Raw genomic sequence first — 22,799 nt, 5'->3', positions numbered from 1 at the left:
ATGGTAGTTGCCATATCTCTATAATTTTTGTATTTTTTTTATATGTTGTTTCCCTATTGCGTTTTTTTATAAAAGTCAATGTTTGTATGAGAGCTCCACTTAGCATAAATGGAATTAAAATTTTAACATCAGTATCTACATCCGGAAATCGGTATTTAATTAAACCAATCACGCTTTTGCAAAACTATTTGAATATTGTAAAGTTTGAATGACATTGTGTTGTTTATTTTTATTAATTCAAAAGTATGACATATCTATTATTTAAATACGGGTTTAAATTTGACAGATCTGTAGGGAATATTAGTTATTCAGACGACATCTTTATAGTAATGTTCGGAACCCTTGAAATTGGTTCAAAACTTCTTCTAATTTGTTATAAACATTTCGACGTAATATATTACCCAGGTAGTAGCAATCGCATCTTTATAAACAACCTAATTTGTCTTCTGGCAATATTAGTTCGAAATTCCAGTTTTAATTGTTATCGGACGACGATTTTAATAATGTAATTTGGCCTATGACTTCATATAAACTACATAACAGAAACAATTGACTTATGTCGTATAGAATCTTTTATAATACGTATCCAAGTCACATTATCCCCTAATAGAACATAATTTACCGTTCACAAAATGTATAAAAGCCTGTGCAAAATCTATATTGACAACCAGCGGTGTTCAACCACGGCTACAATTAAGATATTCAATCACTTGCTGTTGCTGTTGTATAATATTCTTTACAACCTGAAGATCTGACTGTAATATCTTTTCATGGATAGTTTATGGAATGGATTTCATGGATAGTTTACGTAGAATTATTTGTACATTATTTCATGCTGTAACAGCTAACTGTAAAACACGTAGTTCCTAAATAAGAAGAATGGCTACAGGATGGTAAATACGAAATGGCAATGTCACCTAAACAAAATTCGCTCGGCGAATGACATCAGGTAGCTGATATGCCCAAAGTTAGGCTTAAAAGCATCGTTAAACGAATGTTACAATAAAAATCCTTCAATATTCAACACGCCAGTAGTCAGTCAACGAATTTTTTTGCGTTATTCAAAAAGTTACAAATATATAAAAACGTAAAACAGTAAATGTTTTTAATGTCACAGAAGCCGTATTAAACTCTCGATTATAGATCTTTCTCCATCAGTAATTGGGGATATAAATTTGAATTTAAATTTATTAAGGAGATAAAACATTAAAAACACTTCACAAAGGAAGTGTATGAGTGAACACTAATCGAAGCTTTCAGTTTGAAAATTATTAGAAATATTGAGTATCCAATGAAAATCCTCACTATTTGTTCTATTTTGACATGATATGATTTACGTATCTTGCAATCAGGTAAAACCACAGATCTAAGAATTGAAAATTTTAAATGTCAGTTCTGAAATTAAACATGAAAAGGTTTCGTGTATATTTTCCTACTTTTATATGTCGGGCGTATAGTATCTTCATGTCGCGAATGAGCATCAGAATAGGTTGTGCAGAAAATGGTGCTCCCGTAGTATGTGCACAAAGTTGGCACACAACCCGAACATAGTATGTGTACCAAGATAGAGGTATTAGGTTGTGCGCCATCTTGGAGCACATAGGCTACTACGGGAGCGCCCTGAAAATACCCACAGTTGCAACACCAACTTACCGAATACAAATTTTACACTTCCACAATTTCGCTTTCGATACTTTCTCATATGTATCATGATACCAACGCTTGCAAACGCAGCATTGGTATTGTACGTGCTCCCGTATACAGTTCGCGCTTTAACAGACACTCCAATTATTATTTTCCAGAAAGCAAAATTCATGCATCGGAATGTCAGAGTATATGAGTGGCGACGATGCAGTGCGACAACGTTCCAAATGTGATTGAATTTTTGTTGACTCCGCCTTGTTCAATCTTCCATTTGGGCGTTTTGAAGAGCTATGTACTCACTTCAAATATAAATACTTGCACCATCTTCGGGCAGACGTCGAATTGAAATTAGCGATAAGAATAGCACTCAATATACATCGGATTGTCTTAAAAACATTTTACCGAGAAAGCAAAGTATAGTAAGTACTAAGTTCTGACGAAAATGATTTTATTAAAAGTATTGCAAAAATATATGGCAACAGTAATCGAAAAAAATGAAAAATCAGGCACTTGCGAAATTTGACCCCTCATCACAAGTCCCAATCGTTTTTCTTTTTTACCAAAAAAGACGTCATTTCAATCATACAAAAGAGTGTATATTTTAGTTTGCTGCTTCAAAGTAAGTAAAAACATCGAGAAATAGGTTTTTACAAAGTGCCTGAAATTTCACAAGTGCCTGGTTTTAGTATTTTGTGTTTGCGGTTGCCAGATTTTATCATTCCTATTCAATTTTAAATAAATTCAAAAAGTACGATGGTTAATTATATGTTGTCAAATAATATTGCTCATTTTAAAAACGCTGAAATTGTTGTACAACTAGGAATTTATTTTAAAAAGCAATGATTAGTAAGTTCTGACTCAAATAATTTAGAAAAATTGTTGCGGAAATATATGGCAACTGTTATCGAAAAAAATGAAAAATCAGGCACTTGCGAAATTTGACCCCTCATCACCAGTCCCAATCGTTCTTGTTTTTTACCAAAAAGACGTCATTTCAATCATACAAAAGAGTGTATATTTTAGTTTTCTGCTTCAAAGTAAGTAAAAACATCGAGAAATAGGTTTTTACGAAGTGCCTGAAATTTCACAAGTGCCTGGTTTTAGTATTTTGTGCTTAAGGTTGCCAGATTTTATTATTCATATTCAATTTCAAATAAATCCAGAAAGTACGATGGTTGACCATATGTTGTCAAATGGTATTGCTCATTGCAATATTAGAAACGCTCAAATTGTTGTGGAACAATGAATTTGCGTTAGAAAGCAAAGAACAGTAAGTGCTGACGCAAATAATCTAGAAAAATTGTTGCGAAAATATATGGCAACTGTTATCGAAAAAAAATGAAAAATCAGGCACTTGCGAAATTTGACCCCTCATCACCAGTCCCAATCGTTCTTGTTTTTTACCAAAAAGACGTCATTTCAATCATACAAAAGAGTGTATATTTTAGTTTTCTGCTTCAAAGTAAGTAAAAACATCGAGAAATAGGTTTTTACGAAGTGCCTGAAATTTCACAAGTGCCTGGTTTTAGTATTTTGTGCTTAAGGTTGCCAGATTTTATTATTCATATTCAATTTCAAATAAATCCAGAAAGTACGATGGTTGACCATATGTTGTCAAATGGTATTGCTCATTGCAATATTAAAAACGCTCAAATTGTTGTGGAACAATGAATTTGCGTTAGAAAGCAAAGAATAGTAAGTGCTGACGCAAATAATTTAAGAAAATAATTGCGAAAAAATATGGCAACTGTCACCGAGAAAAATCAGGCACTTGCGAAATATGACACGTCTCCACCTCCATCAGTCACAAACGGTATTGTATTTTACCAAAATGTTGTAAATTCAACCATACAAAGTGTATATATTTAATTTTCTGCTTTAGAGTAATCAGATACATTGTAAGATAGGTTTTGACCAAGTGCCTGAAATTTCACAAGTGCCTGATTTCTGTATTTTGTAAAAAAATGTTGCCACATTTTATTATTGAAAAATTATTCATACTCTAATAAATTGGAAATAATATTGTTTTATTGCAATATAGGGATGCAAAAAATTATTTAAAGTCTAATTATCTTGTCAGGTAAATTGGAAACCCCAATGACGTACGGTAAAAATAAAAAAATATCAAAGTGCCTGAAATGGTGCCTGAAAAAGTGCCTGAATTCGCAAGTGCCTGGTTTTAGGGAGACCCTTAAGAATACGCTCGCCACCGCACCTCTAATTACTCTGCGTGGGTTCGCAGGTTCGAATCCCATGCAGGGATGGTTATGTGCGAGAGGATTGCTGGACTCCTCGCCGTCGTTGGGTGGTTCACGTAACCGCTGGTCGGTTACGGCTTCCTCCACCACCAAGTCCATGCTTCCGAAAACAAACAATACAGTAAAACCTAATCCCATACCCGACTTGGAATGGTAACCGGACGAGAGGCCGTGGTTCGCCATATGGATAAGCCGTCTTATCGGCTTTCCTTTCCCCCGGGATAAATATGTAAATCCTATCCTATAAATCAAAACAAAGAGTCAAACAGAATACGCGTCAACTCGCACACCGATAAAGATTAAAGAAGAGTGACAGAAACAATTTGATGGGATATATTTCTGTATTTAGATATTTGTCCATATTTCTTAGTTCAGGCTTAAATGTCGAATTTATATAATACTGGTGATATAATCTAGTACAGTAGTAATACTGCAATATCAGAATATGAAATAGTGGAAACATTGCAAATACAAACTTATACCGGTAGACTATATTTAATAGATTATAAGACTGAAAGAGTACCGGTAGTCTTAAATATTAGAGTACTGTATTCAACTACCTTCTCAGATACCTAATAACTGTATTAAGTGTCACCGTACTCGACTACAAAATAGATACCTAGTTCAGCAGTTGGACTAAATACTGAAATAGGGAAAAATAGTTTACCGGTATCGTAATCGACATATTCTGGAATTCTGAAATAAATTTAGAACTTGATTATTGAATTGAGAAAGTGCAATGATAAGTAGCACTCATAAAAATTGTAGTTAAGATAAGTATTAATAATACATACCGGTACTCGGCCATCAGTCCACAGAGTGATATTTTACTGTAGAGCATTGCGTTGTGCATAAGTTTAAACATATACGCTGTGCTTCATTCGTGACGAGTTGTCAATTTTCTTTAATTACATTTAAAAATAGCCTCTTGCAGTCTTGTGTGTAAGAGTATATACAAATATAGTAGTTATACCCGATATTATAAGGCCGATTCGGTACACGACACCGCTGTCAGCCTGTACTCCCTATCGAAGTGGTACAAGTTTTTGGTAAATCATAGGATGTACCAGGTTAACGGCCACTGTTTTGTATGTTCTAAACTTGGATATACGACTGTGTTAGGGAAATAATACAGTAGGCCACTAATTTATGTTGTTGGTTGCTAGGTATTATTTAACTGGTATCTTATAGTATTTATAATGTCGGGATTGTCAGCGTTGGCCAGAGTGAAAGAATATCATAAAATATCTTTTGAGTATATTTCTAATGCACTTGAAATTGATGAAAGTGTGGATGGTGACAAAAATGAAGCAGTGGAATGGTACTTGAAAGGCATTGAAGAGTTGAAAAATGGCCTTGCAGAAGAATGTATAGGTGCTAGTAGAGATGATAAAGACAAAGCGGCGAGGCTTCAAATCAAAATGAAAAGCAATTTGAAAATGGCGGAAGACAGGTTGGAATGTCTCCTTGATGGGCAAGATGAGAACAGACCTTCGGAAGCAAACATTTCAAAATCTAAAACAAGAAAACGAGATGATAAATCACCCAGTACAGGAAATTCAAGCAAGTTGAATATAAAATCTAAATCAAGTCGGATTCCATCGTCCACGACCACTAGAAATGCTGTTGTCACAAAGAAGTCAGAGGAACGCAAGCCCTGGATTCCTTCTTCTAAGCCGACTTCACGCCCATCTCGACCCAGAGAGAGCCCTTCTACCTCTAGGGAACAATATCGAAGTCCAAACTCACAACCAACTGACTCTAACTCTAGAAATACACCATTGCGCCAAAGAGTAAACCTCAAAAATGTTCCAAAAGAAATGGTCAATAAAATATTAGATGATCTTGTTGAACCTGGTTCCCATAATGTTCGCCTTGCAGATGTTGCAGGACAAGAGGTGGCTAAGCAAGCGTTGAAGGAAATTGTGATACTACCTGCTTTAAGGCCTGAATTCTTTACCGGACTAAGAACGCCGGCAAGAGGTTTATTGCTCTTTGGTCCACCTGGAACTGGCAAAACCTTACTTGCAAAAGCAGTTGCCGCAGAAGCGAAATCAAATTTTTTTAACATCAGTGCATCAACGCTAACGTCAAAATGGGTTGGGGAAGGTGAAAAGATGGTACGAGCACTTTTTGGAGTTGCGAAAGAGGTTCAACCAACTGTTGTTTTCATTGATGAAATTGACTCACTTTTGTGTGAAAGAAAAGAAGGGGAATCTGATTCAGTACGTCGACTCAAAACAGAGTTCATGATGAGATTTGATGGCGTTGACTCAAATGCAGGCGATAGAATCCTTGTCATGGGAGCAACAAATCGACCGCAAGAACTTGATGATGCAGTTTTGAGACGATTTCCAAAGCGAGTTTATGTTGGACTTCCAGATGTTTCCGCCAGAATTCAGCTACTCAATATGCTTTTGTCCAAACAAGGATCACCACTTAAGAAATCAGAAATTGAAAAACTAGCTCTTCAAACAGAACTTTATTCTGGATCAGATTTGACAGAACTTGCAAAAGATGCCGCTCTAGGGCCAGTACGTGAAATGTCACAAGATCAACTTGTGTCCATTGACGTTAAACAAATGCGACCGATAAAATATAAGGATTTTGAGCATTCGTTGAAAAAAATCAGACCAAGTGTGTCTACAAAATTACTTAAAATATATGAGGAATGGAATGCTAAATTTGGTGACAATTCGGCTTTATGATAATTTCATTGATTTAAGCTGTGATTAGATTCTTAAAATAGCTTTCAGGTTTAAGATATTGAAGCGTATTATTCTGGAAAGTCACCATTCAGGAAAGATGTTATTATAAATATCCTAAATTTGACCTTTATGTCATGGATTTCTGGATAATATTGGGATTAATATTATGAATTTTGACGATTATTATACAGGGTGTCACAAAAAATAGAACCGAGGCATTTTTGTAATCGGAACATATTCTAGGCGGGACACAACTTTTGTTCAGAGCGTCTTAGATTACTGAAAATTTCAGGTACAAATATATACATACATAAATTCAAGTGTTGTTCTTTTTCTTGGTCACTCTGTATAATAAAACTTTGACAATACAAACTGTTATCGACATTTCCAGGGTATTTTAAAATTTCTGACTCGAGCCATGGTTAAAAAGATATTTCGCTTGATAAATCATCATTTTATTATTGTATTTTTTGTAACCTAGTTCTGTTCCACACTTTTTTCTTGTCAAATATTTCTTTTTATACTAGGGAATATTGTATTGTATTCATCGTTCCTTCCGATATTATATTAATTCTCTTTTCTAAAATGCTATTAAAAGATAGAAATAAGAAGAATGCAATATTCTAACATCATGAAGTAGGTTGCCGTCAATTGAAATATATAAATTGCTATCCTAAACTACATTTTAATAAATTTTTCTCGTATCTCCATTCTGTAAAAAGACTCGATAATATATAGCAGTGCCTGCATAAATATGTTCATAAATAGTTTCATTATTATATATTCCTTGGAAATTTATCTGTTCTGCAGCACAATTGAACTTGGTTATCAAATTATGGTTCTGTAAAAAAGACCATTTTATATGAATTCTCAGCAAAAATAATATTTTTCGTAGAATATTTTTTTTTATTTTGTTTGTGGAGCCGAAGTTCAGATTCAGGAATTTCATCTATTTCACGTCATTCATATTACCTACTTCATTATTTATATATATATTACGGTAGTACATTTGTTAACATTGGTAATGCTAAAAATATAATATTACAAGCATGCATCCAACCCTGTTTTTATGACCTGAATATGTATGAATGCAGGGGTGAAAATAAAGACAATATTTGTAATACAGCAATCTTGCAGTAATATGATGTTTTTACGGTTGATAATCTTTGTTCAATATGTACCATTTCTTCGTTATAACCATGACTAAATTCAATATGAGGAAGTACTTTGACAGGTTTCCATTTATATGAGAATATACAACATTGTTTATTCATAGAAGTGAGTGCTCCTTGTCTAAGATACACCGATGTTATGCTTCTCAAAAAATTTACGGTATATGAAGACACTCAAATGTTTCGAATCTGTTTAGAGATTTTGTACTCTATTCATTTGGGACAATATTTAAAATACTGTTTTCAGTTTCAATTGGAATAAAGTGTTCGAAAAATCATTTCATTCCTAATGTTGTTTCGTATTTTGAAATGGAATTGAATATATATCATGCATTGGGCCTATGAGGAAGAGTTTATGTTGAAAAAATTGCCGCTTTACCAAAATATATTAAAAACTTCCACAGAAATAGGGAATATTATCTGCATTTGCAGTAATTATAATGAGATTGTTTTAATATTATGGCCTGTCATTGGCTAATACAGAAATACACCAATATTCATGTTTTGCATTATTTCTGTGGTTATTACATTTACTGCTCAATTTGATTTTTCAATTTTCATTGTAATTTGTGATTTTTTTATTTAGACGCCCCCAGATTCCCTAGGTATTTATACTATTGTCATCACAACTACTTCAAACGCGATTACGGTTTTCTTCGAGTGTTGGCATAAACAAATCTGTTTAGATGGAGGTACATGTGACGTTGACAACGCTGGCTCTGTTTGTGATAATTTTCATTGTTTTCTTGGTTGGATTACTTTTTTATCTTTACCCGGTGAGTTCTTGGACATAGTTGTTTGCCTATTAATGCTTTTCTTCTCAAACGAGAATATAATCAATCTACGGCCCAAAATCGGCAGTGTTTGATTTGAGATTTCCCACTGAGGTCCTATTGTTGACATCAAAGTGTTTTTGAGAGTGATCAATGTGAAGTTTCAAATACTTTTTTGATTTCTTTCGCACGATATCACATTCTTCTAACTATATAATCGAGGTGACATCATCATGGTCACCGATTAGAATCCATCCACTTTTAAATTATTTTTTGATCCAGCCAAACAAATCAACAAATTTAGTTTGCGTTTTTGTCAATTCTCACGGTCTGTCAATGCTAATTCTTAAGATGCTCATTGTTGCATCAGCTTTTATGGTCATACTCTATCCAGCGGTTTCCAACTGGGGCAACAATGCTAGGCCATGAGTACCAAACGCCTCTAGGAGGGGGGGCGGCCTTGAGCCATAAAACTACATTATATTCTATTGATACAGTTATATTGATTTTTTTTTAATTTAATGTTTGTTATTTTAATATTTCAGGCTGGTAAATCATCATCCATACCTGGACCTAATCCATCTGATGCAGTGTAAGTTATTTCATTTTCCAATAATAATTTCAATTCTCACTTTTGGCAGTGGCAGATATTCTTCCATATGCATATATGGTATAATGAGGTTTTTTCATCGACTCATTTGTTAACTGGAAAAGATCAAATTTTTTTTGGGCAAAATGTAAAATTTTAAAAGGAATGTCATTATTCAATTTTCACAGAGAAGGCAACATTAGCGATATTCGAAAAACTGGATCATTACAAGAATATCTTAGTGAACTGCATTCGGATTATGGTGAAGTTACTGCATTCTGGCATGGAACAAAGACTATAGTTTCCGTCTCAAATGTTGAACATTTTGCTCCAAGAAGCCAAGTCTTTGAAATACCAGGTATGTTAACAAAGTGCATGTAATTGCATTTACATTTGAAGTAAGTGTTTTGTATACAATCTACGATACTCCCGTAGTGTGTGTACCAGTTTAGGATAGATAGAGATAGAAGTTACATATTATTCCCGGGAAGAGGGAAGCCGATAAGATGGTCATATGGCGAACCACGGCCTCGAGTATGGAATTAGCCAGCCAGTTATTTGATTTTTCAGAAGCATGGACTTAATGGTGGAGGAACGAGCGGTTACGTGAACCACCCTACGGCGGAGAGGAGTCCAGCAATCCTCTAGCACACAACCATACCACGCATGGGATTCGCGACGTGCGAACCCACGCAAGGGTAATCAGAGATGTGGTGGCGAGCGTATTCCTAACGCTTAGCAGTTAGCACGATCCGCCACACTGTCGAGCCGAGTTCAGGGTTAGGCCATACTTTTATTCCGATTTTCCTTGATTTAGTTCTATTACATAGGTTTCAGCCCCTTTATACAACTTGATGTAAAGTATGCAAACAAAATTGGTTACCTACATTACGGTACACACACTTCTGGAGCGTCATGTAGAATATGTCTATATTATTATTGTAAGAAGGCACCTGAATAAATCGATCTGAAGGTTTATATTTTTATATCTTCACATAAAAATATTGTTTAATAGCTTTCTTTGTTGAAATATATTTTATGATTTTTTTATTGTGTTTACATACAGAAGTGCTCTTTGAGGGATGGCGTCCAATGATTGGTGACTCAAGCTTCATTTTCTGTAAAGGACTTGATATATTCAGCCGACGTGATCAATTTGAGTTTAAAGTTGACACAAAAACCAAGCAATATTATGGAAATTTATTCACAAAGGTTAGAAGCACTACAGTGTGAAAAAATCAACTATGATGTTAAATCCGAAAACAACTCGTCAGAATGCAGTGCTGACTCACTTTTTTCTTTTTTCATAGATATCCAAAGAACTAGTTCAGAAATGGTCATCACTACCTGAAGGTCAGCATGTTCCTCTGACTCAGCATTTAAAAGGTTTTGCCACAAAAGCTGTTTGCAGAATGCTGCTCGGAGACTATTTCAAGGATGACGTAAAGGTCATCAAGTTGCACAGAGCATGGGAACATGTAAGTACTGATGAATACTTATCCCTCGTTTCTTGTTTGCTCAATTTTCAATAAAATGAAAATGATTTATTTTTTACATTCAGTGTTGGACATACATCGAAAGTCTTGGTGGTGATAAAGGACCTGTTAGCTTGGAAAAAGATTTTAAAAAAAGTAAGATGAATTTTTAACTGCGGTTCCTTTGTAAATTCTTCTTTTGAACAAGATTGTTCTTGCGCTGTTTAGAGTTTAGACAAAAGTTATTGTTTTATTATATTCTTCTAAGGTCTGGATTATTGATTTTATGTTTTATCAACAAAATAAGTCATTATATGCAGTGAAATAATGACTTATGACAATTAAATCAAATTATTGACTTATTGATTCGATTTTTAATTGTCTGATCAAGGTATTCATACTTTTTTTAGATTTGAGTGAATTAACCAAGATCCTAGAAGAAGCTTTGGAAGAGCGCTTTAAAAACCAGAAAGGAGAACCGGTCATATTGGACGGAATTCTAAATTCATCGGAATCATCGTCCATACCAGAGAAGCAACTTGTTTGTGATGCAATTTCACAACTCACGATTGGACTGATTGTCACTCATAGTGGTGAGTCTGTGTTTTGGCTCAAGTCCCAGGAATTTTTTTTGTTTGAATTCTGAGCGATGACGATGAGCCATATCTACACTTAAGATTATTTTCAACAGTATTTCTATTTTTAGTCATTGCTGAAACAGCCTAGTGAATTTCAACAACATTCTTGTGAAATATCTCATAACTACTCTAGGGTTCAACAAAGTAAAATCTTTCTGGCGGTTTGTCAAGTTCAAATCTATGTTTAGATTGCTTGAATCACTTTAAGTCTTTGCAACGGGTGAATCAAGTCTCATCAATACCATCCAGTACTTTTGCCAAAATTAAAATTGCATCCCACAGAAAGTCATTGGCTAAATTCGGAATTATGAGATTTTTGAATTTTTTTTTGATTAGAATTGATATTTCCACCAAGCTATGAATAAAATAAAACTATAACATAGAATTTTTACACTTATGCATGGCCTTTTATTTTTTTATGGGTAACGTTTACTTATGTTAGTTTTTACTACTCAATTCATTACAAAAAAAGTTTAAATCTTTTCAGTTCTCATGTGGGTTGTATATTTTGTTGCAACTCATTCTGAAGTTCAGAACAAACTAAGAAAAGACTTGAGAAAAAATGAAAATTTGGAAATAATGCCTGAAACTATAGGGAAAATCAGGTAAGAATTTTTCATACTTTTCGTCATGTTTGAAAAAAATGTATTTCATGTGATTTGTGAGTATATTACCGCTTACTGGTATATATAAAGTCCAAAAGTGTGTGTACCAATGTGGAGGTAACTAATTTTGTTCGCCAGTTGTGTGAAGGGACTGAAACTATGGACAGGAGGTATATTCACTTGGCTTTCACAGACAGTCCCCGAGTCCCCGAACTTGTAATAGGACTAAAACAAGAGAGCTATGCTCCAATATATGGATACATAGTGCCACAATTGGCAAATTTTGATGACGTCATAGCACACAACATAACGAATCCCATACAGCTCACTGGAATATTTGAAGTAAATAAAAGTAATAGCCTTCGAGCGAAAGAATTAATCTTTGAGAACTGAGAATTTCAAAGCGCTTGGTTAGTAATCAGAGAGGAAAGAGATTTTTTTCTGTGACAAAGAACAACAACATAATAACAAAATGTTCGTTATGTCCACTAACTTGTTCAATAAGAAAATTCGGAATAAAATTATGGCCTAACACTAACCTGGTACACACATTACGGGAGTACCCTTCATAGGGCACTTAGTGATCAAATTTCAAAGAAATTTAGTACTCAGCATTTTTCGTCATTAATGGATGTTTTTGTCTTGTATTTACCTTGTTAGTTTTTTTGTCTTGTTTATATTTTCAGGTATTTGCAAGATGTTATTAAGGAATCAGTTCGATGTGGATCCATATTTTCATGGATTGGAAGAAAACAAGACATCGATATAACTATTGGTGGGCACATCGTACCTAAAGACGTGAGTATCACACAGACTGCACTTCTGGATTGTTCTTCTTTAACAAATTGGTTTGGTTCAGTTTTAAAAATTCAGTAAGATACTAATTTTGTCTATACCTTTGTAATGATTAGCTGGCTAGCTAGTCTCCTAACGTGTTAGTCAAGCAACAAATACCCCAAATTTTCTTGTGGAACGGCCATTCACAAATCTTTGTTAATTAACACGCTTTAGCACTCACAAACTAACGAGGTCTAAATATTTCTTGTTAGCAGTGTGGTGCCTTTCTACGACATGGTCAGGCTCGTCAAATATTTATTAAAATCCTAAAATAAAAAGTTTTGATCGACTCCATTTGATTAAAATCATTTTGACATTTTATACAAACGAAAACTAAAATGAGGAAAGTTGCATATACTTGCACTACTAGTCTATTTGGGGTAGCTGACTGCGGCAATGGGATGTGGCTGAGTGATCGGACAACGATTGTGTTAAACAATGAACGCGCATGAGATTTCTAGATAATGTATTGGAACATAAAAAGTAGTCAACATTCATGAGTATTATTTCATGAATAAATCCAAAGAATCTGTGAAATAGTAATAAAAAAAATTATTTTTATACAGACACCGGTGATAGAAGCAATTGGTGAAGCAATGCAAGATGAAAATCTGTTTAGTGATCCTTCGTTGTAAGTTTTTTGATGTAGTGGTTATTATATAGACATAAATATTTGTCATTTTCTACGTTTTATGCTTTACAGATTTGATCCTGGACGGTTTTCAGCTCAAGACAAGGATGAGGGAAAGAAAATTAATCCTCTGGCTCACATCCCATTTGCTTTTGGAGGAAGTCGCAAAAATCCGGAGAATAGGTATGATAGTAATTTTTAGCTTTCATATTCAATATTGAGGTTAATAGATGAACAGATTAATAGTTAAAAGGGTGCTCCCGAAGTATGCGAACCAAGATGGCGGACATCGGAACGTAACATGGGTAACAGGTTAGGGTTAGGCGATAATTTTTTTCCAATTTTCCTTATTTTAGTCCTATTATCAGTTCGAAGACTAGCCAAGAGCCTACCGTAGTATTTATAGCTAAAATTATGGCCTAACCCTAACCTAGTACACATATTACATTTCGATGTCCGCCATCTTGGTTCGCATACTTCGGGAGCCTCGTTAAAAGACTATCATTGAGCAATCATTTATTAATTTTCTGATAATTTTTCAGTTTGGTTTACTTGCTTGCTGCTATACTGGTTTGCAATATTACAAGAGAGCTCAAAATTGGAATCGCTGGTGATAGTGCTCAGAACTTGTCAGATCCAGATTATTCCAGTTTTGTTTCAATACCATCAAAAGAAGAGTTGTGGGCTACCGTCTCTCTTGCAGGAAAGTCTGCTACTGAGGCAATTGGAAAGAAGGAATAAGGAGATTTTACTAAGAATAAACTATGATATAAGGAACGTTTTTGTTGAAGCATATTTTCATGGAGAACTAGAAGTTGGCATTAAATTACTTAGCGAAGAGTTATAAGATATATTGCATGTGCGATGTCAGTTGGAGACTGAAGTTTGAAGCTATATTATTGTCACCTGATGAAATTTTGATTGTTTGATGCTGTATTATTTCATCCATATATCTTGGAGAAAGTAACATTCAGTTTGCTATTTAGAAAATATGGCGAAGTATTAGGACACCAGAGTGATATAATGCCCTCGAGTTTGAAGGAATGATCTTTATGAATGGCTTAAGCCTTGGATTATCAAAGGCGTAGGGCAAGAAACATGCTTTATGTTTAGAGGTGTATACATCAGTGTCCCTTTTCCCAAGTCCTTATCCCATGTATCACTTTATAGTGTAAAAAATGTAGTAGTATGGTGTACATACGTCCATAACAGCGCACTGATTTATTGCTTGCCAAAAGTTGCTGTTATTATGTGTCTGATTGTATATAATTTTCAATGCCAAAATTATTTATCCTAAGCGAGGATCTATCTCTGGACGCAAAAATTGATACTGTTATTGGTATGTTATACTGGTACACTCTGCCTATGATGAAGCTTGTTGGTGCAATATAATAATCAATATGATAAATACAGAATTACTGGATATAGTGGGGGGGGGGTGTTTTCAGGCATAAGTAAAAGTGTGTGCGTACTTATTGGTGCGATTTAGGTGGGGCTGATTTTTACTGGTCCGTTATATTATAAAAAAAAATGAAATAACTCGCGTTGGAAATTTTTTCTGTTTAGTGTTCAGAATGAGCCTTTGCAGATCTGAATCACAATAAAATCAAATGTTCGACTGGAATATACTTTTTCGTAAGATATATTGTTCACAATATTTTATGTCTCGTCAAATAAGCCCAGTCAAAGTTCATTTTTTCCAACCAGTAAAAATATCAATTTTTAGGCAAAATGCGAAGAAAAAAGATATTCAGTCGCACAATTTTACTGGGGAAGGGAAGACTCTAGGCTTGGGGACTAAAGCTGGTTATCGAGCAGCAACAGCCAAGGATCTAATATCCAAATAAAAAGATCGGGAAAATTAGTTTTGGAACTACTGCTTTTTTCGCGAGTGTAGTAGTTTTACACTGTGTGGAAAATTACCCAATTAATATGTAAAGAGATTGATGAATATTTGAGGTCATATTGAAGAGTCATTAGGATTAGATCATAACATTGACGGGGTATTCCCCCACTTGGAGCATGAGAGGCAAATAGTTAGGGAATTTTTGAAGGGGACCTAGGTCTAGCCCTGACGTGGGCAAACTAGGGCCTGCGGGCCAAATCCGGCCATTCGTTTATTCAGTATGGCCCGCCTGATGCTGCCACAACCAAATTTCAATGTTTTAGCTGAAGAATAGCTCAAAGAATTTGTTGAGATTGCGATGAAATTTAGTTTCGGCACGAGGCCTATTGTTTTCCACTTTTCCTTTGTAACTAGGAAACTTTTGAAAGTGACAGGTCTAGCCACATGGTTACAATGGTGAAACCATAGACGTATCATGTCATTGGGTTTAAATTTGAGAGCGAATTCCTAAAAGAGCTTTTCGTGGCCACTCGAACTTCGAAGTATTTCAGTCGCACGATCGTTTCAATATTATGTTGTTGTTCTTGTTTTTCTTCTCCTTCGTCATTATAAAATAGCTTTTCTCCTTGAATATTAGACCAATTGCTCACGTTTATTAATCAGCTAACGCTACTGTATATCAGTATATCAATTACTTTTAGTTCTAAACTAAATAATATTTTGAACTACTAAGAGAACTAAGAGAAAATGCTTTAATAGTATTTTATTTTAATCCTTCATATTACAAATAAGTTAGAGCAATGAATTATAATTACCGGTATGTTGGATTTAAACAAAACTCTTATCATGACGGAAGGATCGATCCAGATGATTTTTTCAGTAAAATAGCTTCGATCAAATAAGCCACAGTCGTGAAAAACCCAAAAACGTCCGCTGCTATAAGCCTAGATCTACTCCAACCTCCGCTATCAATATAACAAGCCAGAACTATGGAAGCGGTTAAGCAGAATACGAATGAAAACACTGCCCATACAAAATCTGCTGTTGCGAATGACCCTCCTATTTTTTCATTTAATCCGGTTATGTATATCAGTAAAAATATGACCGAAACACTCCAGCAAATGATGTAAGTCGCAAGCGCAAAGGTTCTTCCTGATGTGCATGGACTGTCTCTCCCACAGTGGTAACCACCGGCAACCAGAAGTGCAAACGCAATGCAACCCAAAGTAACAACAACGATTTTCACTATACCATTGACCTTGGTCAAGTATTCTGAAAAAAAAAATGATGAATGAATGATTATGAAAAAGCACTTTTTCTTGGATTCAGGAAAAAAACGTTTTGAGCTTCCAATAGATCTGACCGTCTCTACTCGAAAAAGGAGTGGAACCGTGAGCTTTGAAACAGGGCGGAGCGATGGCCTAGCGATGAAGCGTTAGACTTAAGTGTATTGATATCACAGATTACGCCTCACCGGTTCAAATCCCATTCCCTATCACCCCCAAGGTGTAATACATTGGGCTATGCCGTCCAGAGAGACTCTGGTTCTTCTAAATAAAACGTGAAATGTCATCAGATATCAGACGCTGTTGTATAAGCCTCCGTATAAAAGGAAAATGCTGAAATTTAAGTGTATATTGCAATAGAACCACGTCATGAACGACCGAAAAGTATTAAACAATGTTCACCACTTTTATTAGTTAACCCGCGACTTGGGATAAATCATAAAATGGTCTCGCAATGTTTGTAGCAGAGTTTACTCACAACTAGGTCACGCCCCTGTAATTCAAAGTGTCCACCACAATTCACGACATTGCGGTATTTAGCTCGATTTGAATAGTTTCTTACTTAACGGTTCAGGAGCATTATCCTTATGAAAGTACATTTCCACAAAATATAGAATAGCTGTTAAGAATCCGAAGATAGTAGCAGCAATTCTTTCGTCACAGTTTTTGCTGCCCGAACATCCATAGATCGACAGGACAATGCTGCCAGACATACAGAAGACAAAAAATATAAACGAGAAACAGAAATCCACTGCCTAAAAACAAAAATAGGACGAGAATGAAAGTTCCAACAAACCAAATATACATATACCCCCAATTTCATATGCATATACTCGTATACAAATGAACAATTCAAGTAATACACATTCACTGTCAATGGATTTTAAAAGCATGTACTTGCTTTACCAATGCGATTGCCCGTACATATTGAGCGCATAACGATACATACTGATGTAGCCGTTCGTAGTGCTAGAATAGTTAGGTTAGGACAGTGGTTCTTAAACTGGGTTCGATCGAACCCCTGGGGTTCGGTGGAGCTGTTCCAGGGGTTCGACGAAGGTGCCCTGAAACAGTTGCATATTATGAGACTTTTTTATCACCCTCCATACTAATTATGCAAAAATAACTATAGTTCATGATGACTAATTACTAATGACTTGAACAATTGAATGGAACAATTAATTGGTGTTACCCTATTCATATTCTACCGTACTAATAAAATTTAACTCAATTTTACGGATAAATCGAAGATAGGCAGTAATTGTACATGAATGAATGCAAAATCATAGCGTGTTTGAATTTCACTAGGTGATAAATTTGCGACAAGGAATAGTTTATCGCAGAGCTTTACCCGAAATTATTATGATCCATTCAGGACAACCTCGATATGGCGCCGAATTAATCCTATCTCTATTTCTGTAAAATAAAACAATTGGCAAACGATTTTATTCGCATTTCAGCGAACCACTGGGTTAGGACAACAGTAGGGACCATTCTAGGATGCCATGATACCCCACGGAACTGGTCGCTCATAGCATTATTATTGTGCTGGTAACATTAACGATATTGGATTCTTCCTTGAATTGATATTGTCTGGCCTGGCTAAACTGGCGACAAACTAATCGAATAAATTTTAATTAATGTAAACTATCATTACGCGTATTACATTTATTTAATTCAAAAAGCATCACCAGATTATGTTTGTGGGATGAAGTTAAGCTCTCTATTCAAATATGGCTGTACTTTCGATTACAGAAAATACAAGAGCTGTTGAATAAAACAAGAGAAATAACGTATTACGGATGTGAAGTAGATGTAGTACAGGGTGGTGCGAGGTTGGCGGGCCGCAAAATCTTTTGAGGATGTCTCGCGGGCCACAGTCGGAGAGAACCCAAAAGTGATCAAAACATATCTATTTTGCTCACTTTATATATATTTAGAAATTAGAGTTTACCGTTATCATCGGTTTTTTATGGAATATATATGGAGCCTTTTTTTTAAATTGTGGTATTTTCGGTATCTTTTCTCGTGTTTGGTTTTATAATGTCGCTTCAAATTATATTCTTCCGTGGCAGATATTACTTGAAAACACACCAGACACTGTGGTTTAACGTTGTTGTGGGATAGGAAATAAGTTTTCTCGCAGTTTACCTCGGTCACCTTTTTCACACTCATTGTATGATGAATTGTTATATTTGACTAATTTTATTACTTGTAGTGTGAGAAGGCCTGGTGCTATCGTTAAAGAGCAACCAAGTCCGTATAAGTTGGGATTCCGGACCCAGCTAAAACAAAAAACTGGATAACGTGGCGCCAAGTCAGATCTGCGGTTCGCAACTGCTGTCACACGGCCAACGCTTGAAAATGGAGTGTTTTTACTAAAATAAGGGCACAAAACATCTCTCCAAATGAGCAGTTAGGCCTACTTGACGCGAGCTTAAGGTACGAAGTTTATATAAAAAAGCGCGACTCATCTCATCGGCTTGATCCTGTCTGCACAAGGCAATCCATTTTCCTTGTATTATCACAAGACGTCATTCCCACATTGGCACCGTTTTGACGTTTATAGATACAGCATTGAAATTACGCGATTTTAACAAACATGAATACCGACATCGGGATTAGGAAAAGGGCTATTCCCAGTTGGAATAGTTAGAAAAAAAAACAAAATATTCTGTCAATGAATACAAATGTTTGCCAAAGATTTAGTGCACGATAAAATTGTTCTGCGGGCGCACGAAATGGGTTGGCGGGCCGCATGCGGCCCGCGGTTTGGACCACCCTGATTTAGTGAATTGCTATGATCGAAGCATCATTCAGTAGTACGCTTATGCATCAGTGATTTTCAACCGAAAAGACTGATAAGCTTATGTTATGACCCGGGTTAGAAAAATTTTCTTATAAATTCAATTTCTTATAAATTCAAATTCATGGATACAAAAAGTTGAAGTACAAATGAAAGTTTCCAAACACAGGCCGAACAACTCTTCTATTCCCAAGCGATCAATGAAGGACAAACAGACAGTTAGTTCTTCTTCGGAGGTTCTCAGCTTTGGGCGTTCATCGTGACAAGAGTTATCGATGTAAATACGGTACGAATATCGTTGAAAACTACTATATACTACCATACTGACAATCCTTAATATCAGAATTTTATAAATGGGAATCTGATTTTTTGCAAGATTGCAAAAGTGTATCCGTCTCCAATTGATAGAGTATGAATTTGTTGCTTATGAGCATAGGTTAAGTTGCCAGGGTAATATATGAAGAATATGTATATATTTTTAAAAGAGTACCAACCATGGCAACACAAATTGCAGCAAAATAACATTATAGTTTTTCTAACAAATCCTTTTCTTGGTTGATATTTTTCACAAAAATTCTTGAAATTGCGAAGTGTTTTCCGGAAAACTAGTAATCACCATAAATATTGTGGCGTAACCTTATACCAAAACACTGTGTTGAAATTATCATTGATATATATATATATATGCCACAATTGCGCAGGGAAAATCGCCAAAGCAAAAATTGCAACTTTGAAGATCCGAAAGATTAAATAATGTACTGAAATCGATCCTGGCTCAAGTCATTCTGTTCTCAGATTTCAAACTGCAGTCAGTTGTGAATGAAAGAATTTTTCTACAGAAACTGCGATTCGACCGGCCATAACAAGATAGTCATAGAAGGGTGACGATTATTTTATTCGAAGCTCTGCCATTCTTTGCCGCGAATGCTATTATTTAGTGAAATTCAAATACGCCCCGATACCATAGTTACCATAGTCATTTGTGTACATTTATTTCCGATTTTCTTTCAACTGTAATGGAATCTAGGGTATACATATATATATATTTATTACTTATCAATCTTGATCGTTACTTATCGATCTTAATCGGTAAGTATGTTGATAGGTATTTGTCTGTTTTATTGTTGGTTTGTTTGTCTGTCTGTCTGTTAGATACACGCGATATCTCACGAAAGCGAGTTTGAATCTGCTCCAAATTTTGTGTGTGCATTCATCATATCTCGGACCAGATTGATTTTGGATGAATTATGTGGTACAATTAGCGAGTTATCAATTAATTAGTGATGGGACACACGGTGTCGCTATGGAGTAAAAGCGGATGAATCGAAACCGCAGGTTCCGGTTCGGGGATCCCCTAACTTTCGATCGATAAGACTTCGGTCTCCGACCAATATTTCCGTTTAGTCATTGGCAGGTCCGGTAAAACTTATGCGCAAAATAGTTAAACAAATAGTAGGCCTATCTGCGGTGAACTACAGTCATTATTCCAGAATTCATACACCGTGTAATAACGACTTCGTGATATAGGGATTATAGACTACAACTGTTTCAGAAGATCTACTTTGAGCGCCTGGAGCAGCTCCACTAAACACAAGATGTTCGATCGAGCCAAGGTGAAGTAAACACGGTTCTGCTGATATGTTATACGTTTCAGAACCATTGATTTATGACATCCAGGTTTTCATGCTTTACTAATCGCCAAGATTTTTGTATTTGTGTTCGTTTTTAACATTTACTATATGATTCAAGCTCATCACATTTTCACATTCTTGGCGGTGGTTTTTGTGTAATTTCCGACATTATCAGTTAAATCATATTTTGTATACATCCAGTGGTGGGATTCAGCCGGTTCGCACCGGTTCTATAGAACCGTCTCACGGAATTTCATGAGATCAGCGAACCGGTTAGCATTACTAAAAGAACATGCAACAGAACCGGCCGAAATATATGACTTTTCTGTAGAAAAATTGAATCCCACCACTGTATATAACAAAATTGAAAGTTAATGGCTTAGCTTCAATTTTATTAATTTGTTATTTAGAGTTTATTATTAGAGTTATATTTATTACCTAGAGTTAAACAAAAGTTGTTTGAAAAAAATTTAAATTTCATGGTTGTCATCAACACATGCTCGTGAACTATGGGCGGCAGAATCTGTGTCTATCGTTATGCGCACATCAAATGTTGAGGCTTACCGATGAATGATGTATATGTCATGGCAATTTATTACATCTAGGCTACTTCAACCATGTGTAAAGTCATTTCTCATATTTCCATCAATGGCCACAAGGAAAATAACACGACCCCATTCCATCAACGAGTTTACCTCACACACTGCAAAAATAATCTGGCGATACTTTTTAAATTAGATGATCATGTAGACATAACATCTGAAGACAATCGCATAGGTACCATATACATTACTTGAATGGACCTCCATACATATTAAGTTGATGTATATATATGTGTATTTGGTTTGTACTATGTATATGTACATAAGTTGGACGTAAGTATATATTTGGTCGTATACGTATAGCTGGTTACCAAGCCTACAACCAACACAAAACTACTAATACCAAATTGTGCCCTTACCTGTAGATAGTGGAATGCTACTGAAAAAACAAATTGCTTTAATAAGAAATTCACGCCCAAAATTGTCAGCAGTTTAGAACTTAAACTGTCAAATGGGAAAATTTCTTTTCTTTCCACAACAGTTTTCAACCAGGCAAATAATTCAGCCATGGCCATTCATTACTATATTAGAGTTTTGAATGGAAATGATAAAAATCAAAACTTAATTTACCTCGAATGGTACTCCACAATCCATCTTTGAGATCAGATTCACAAGGATGAAAAAGAACACAAATAAAGTTATCACCCAAGACATTAAAAACGCTGCAAATGGCCATCCTAATGCACCACGATATCCTGAAACTGTTGTAAGCGCAAAGCTTATAACACCAAAAATGATAATCACAACTTTCAAAATTCCATCTTTGCTTGTGAGGTATTCACCGCCGGATGCTGGCATAGTTACGTCTAGTTATTTGTTATGTGATCTAACGAGAAATTACGAAGAAAAAAAAAGAAATGTTTGTATTTCTAAATTTGGGAACGTTTTGAAAAGACTTTCCGGAATGAGAAGCTTGAACTTTTTGAAGCTGACGAGTCGAAATTTATGATTGAAGTGGACACAGCCAGTATATTTTCCTAGTCGAATTTTTGTACTTTGAAAGCGAGGAATTCAAGATGCGAACCGACAAAGAGCTAATAAATAGTTGAAAATTTCTTTGAACTTCCTACAGATGCAACATGGTGTAGTATTTTTTTTATTTCTTTTCGTAATTCTTCTCTAAATCTTTTTCTGGATTTCAAAAACTGTCCCTATTGGTTTACGTGGGATAACCTCAATTTATTTACTATTTGCCGATCGAGGTGCGATTTCAAAAATGAATCTGACCATAAACTGAGAAAAAATAACTGTTTAAATTGCAGTGGGTTCGAAGTTGAATAGAATCTCAAAAATTCTGA

General features: G+C 35.3%; 3 protein-coding genes and 1 long non-coding RNA gene across 4 annotated transcripts; 3 read left to right on the top strand and 1 right to left on the bottom strand.

Annotated features, from left to right (window-relative positions):
- Window positions 1-294: 294 nt before the first annotated feature.
- Window positions 295-3,816, top strand: LOC120333965 (uncharacterized). Its single transcript, XR_005568340.2, has 3 exons — window positions 295-949; window positions 1,803-2,063; window positions 3,725-3,816. It is a non-coding gene; the product is annotated as an uncharacterized LOC120333965 (long non-coding RNA).
- A 1,159-nt stretch (window positions 3,817-4,975) lies between these two features.
- LOC120333961 (spastin-like) lies at window positions 4,976-7,662 on the top strand. The gene has a single exon (XM_039401390.2). The coding sequence runs from the start codon at window positions 5,102-5,104 to the stop codon at window positions 6,608-6,610; it is 1,509 nt and encodes a 502-aa protein (XP_039257324.1). The 5' UTR covers window positions 4,976-5,101; the 3' UTR covers window positions 6,611-7,662.
- An 84-nt stretch (window positions 7,663-7,746) lies between these two features.
- On the top strand, window positions 7,747-14,757 carry LOC120333962 (cytochrome P450 20A1-like). Its single transcript, XM_039401391.2, has 13 exons — window positions 7,747-7,888; window positions 8,369-8,558; window positions 9,101-9,147; window positions 9,333-9,502; window positions 10,211-10,356; window positions 10,455-10,622; window positions 10,706-10,775; window positions 11,030-11,212; window positions 11,745-11,862; window positions 12,549-12,660; window positions 13,266-13,330; window positions 13,403-13,513; window positions 13,873-14,757. The coding sequence occupies exons 2-13, from the start codon at window positions 8,469-8,471 to the stop codon at window positions 14,069-14,071; spliced, it is 1,479 nt and encodes a 492-aa protein (XP_039257325.1). The 5' UTR covers window positions 7,747-7,888; window positions 8,369-8,468; the 3' UTR covers window positions 14,072-14,757.
- A 1,239-nt stretch (window positions 14,758-15,996) lies between these two features.
- LOC120334614 (myeloid-associated differentiation marker homolog) lies at window positions 15,997-22,300 on the bottom strand. The gene is made up of 3 exons (XM_039402120.2): window positions 22,072-22,300; window positions 17,025-17,217; window positions 15,997-16,448 (listed from the first exon to the last, which is right to left on the bottom strand). Exons 1-3 carry the CDS (start codon window positions 22,297-22,299, stop codon window positions 16,021-16,023), a joined length of 849 nt encoding a protein of 282 aa, XP_039258054.2. The 5' UTR covers window position 22,300; the 3' UTR covers window positions 15,997-16,020.
- Between the last annotated feature and the right edge of the window lie 499 nt (window positions 22,301-22,799).

The sequence above is a fragment of the Styela clava genome, chromosome 15, assembly GCF_964204865.1.
Source record: "Styela clava chromosome 15, kaStyClav1.hap1.2, whole genome shotgun sequence".
Classification (NCBI taxonomy): domain Eukaryota; kingdom Metazoa; phylum Chordata; class Ascidiacea; order Stolidobranchia; family Styelidae; genus Styela; species Styela clava.
This window is presented reverse-complemented; position numbering and strand designations above follow the sequence as displayed.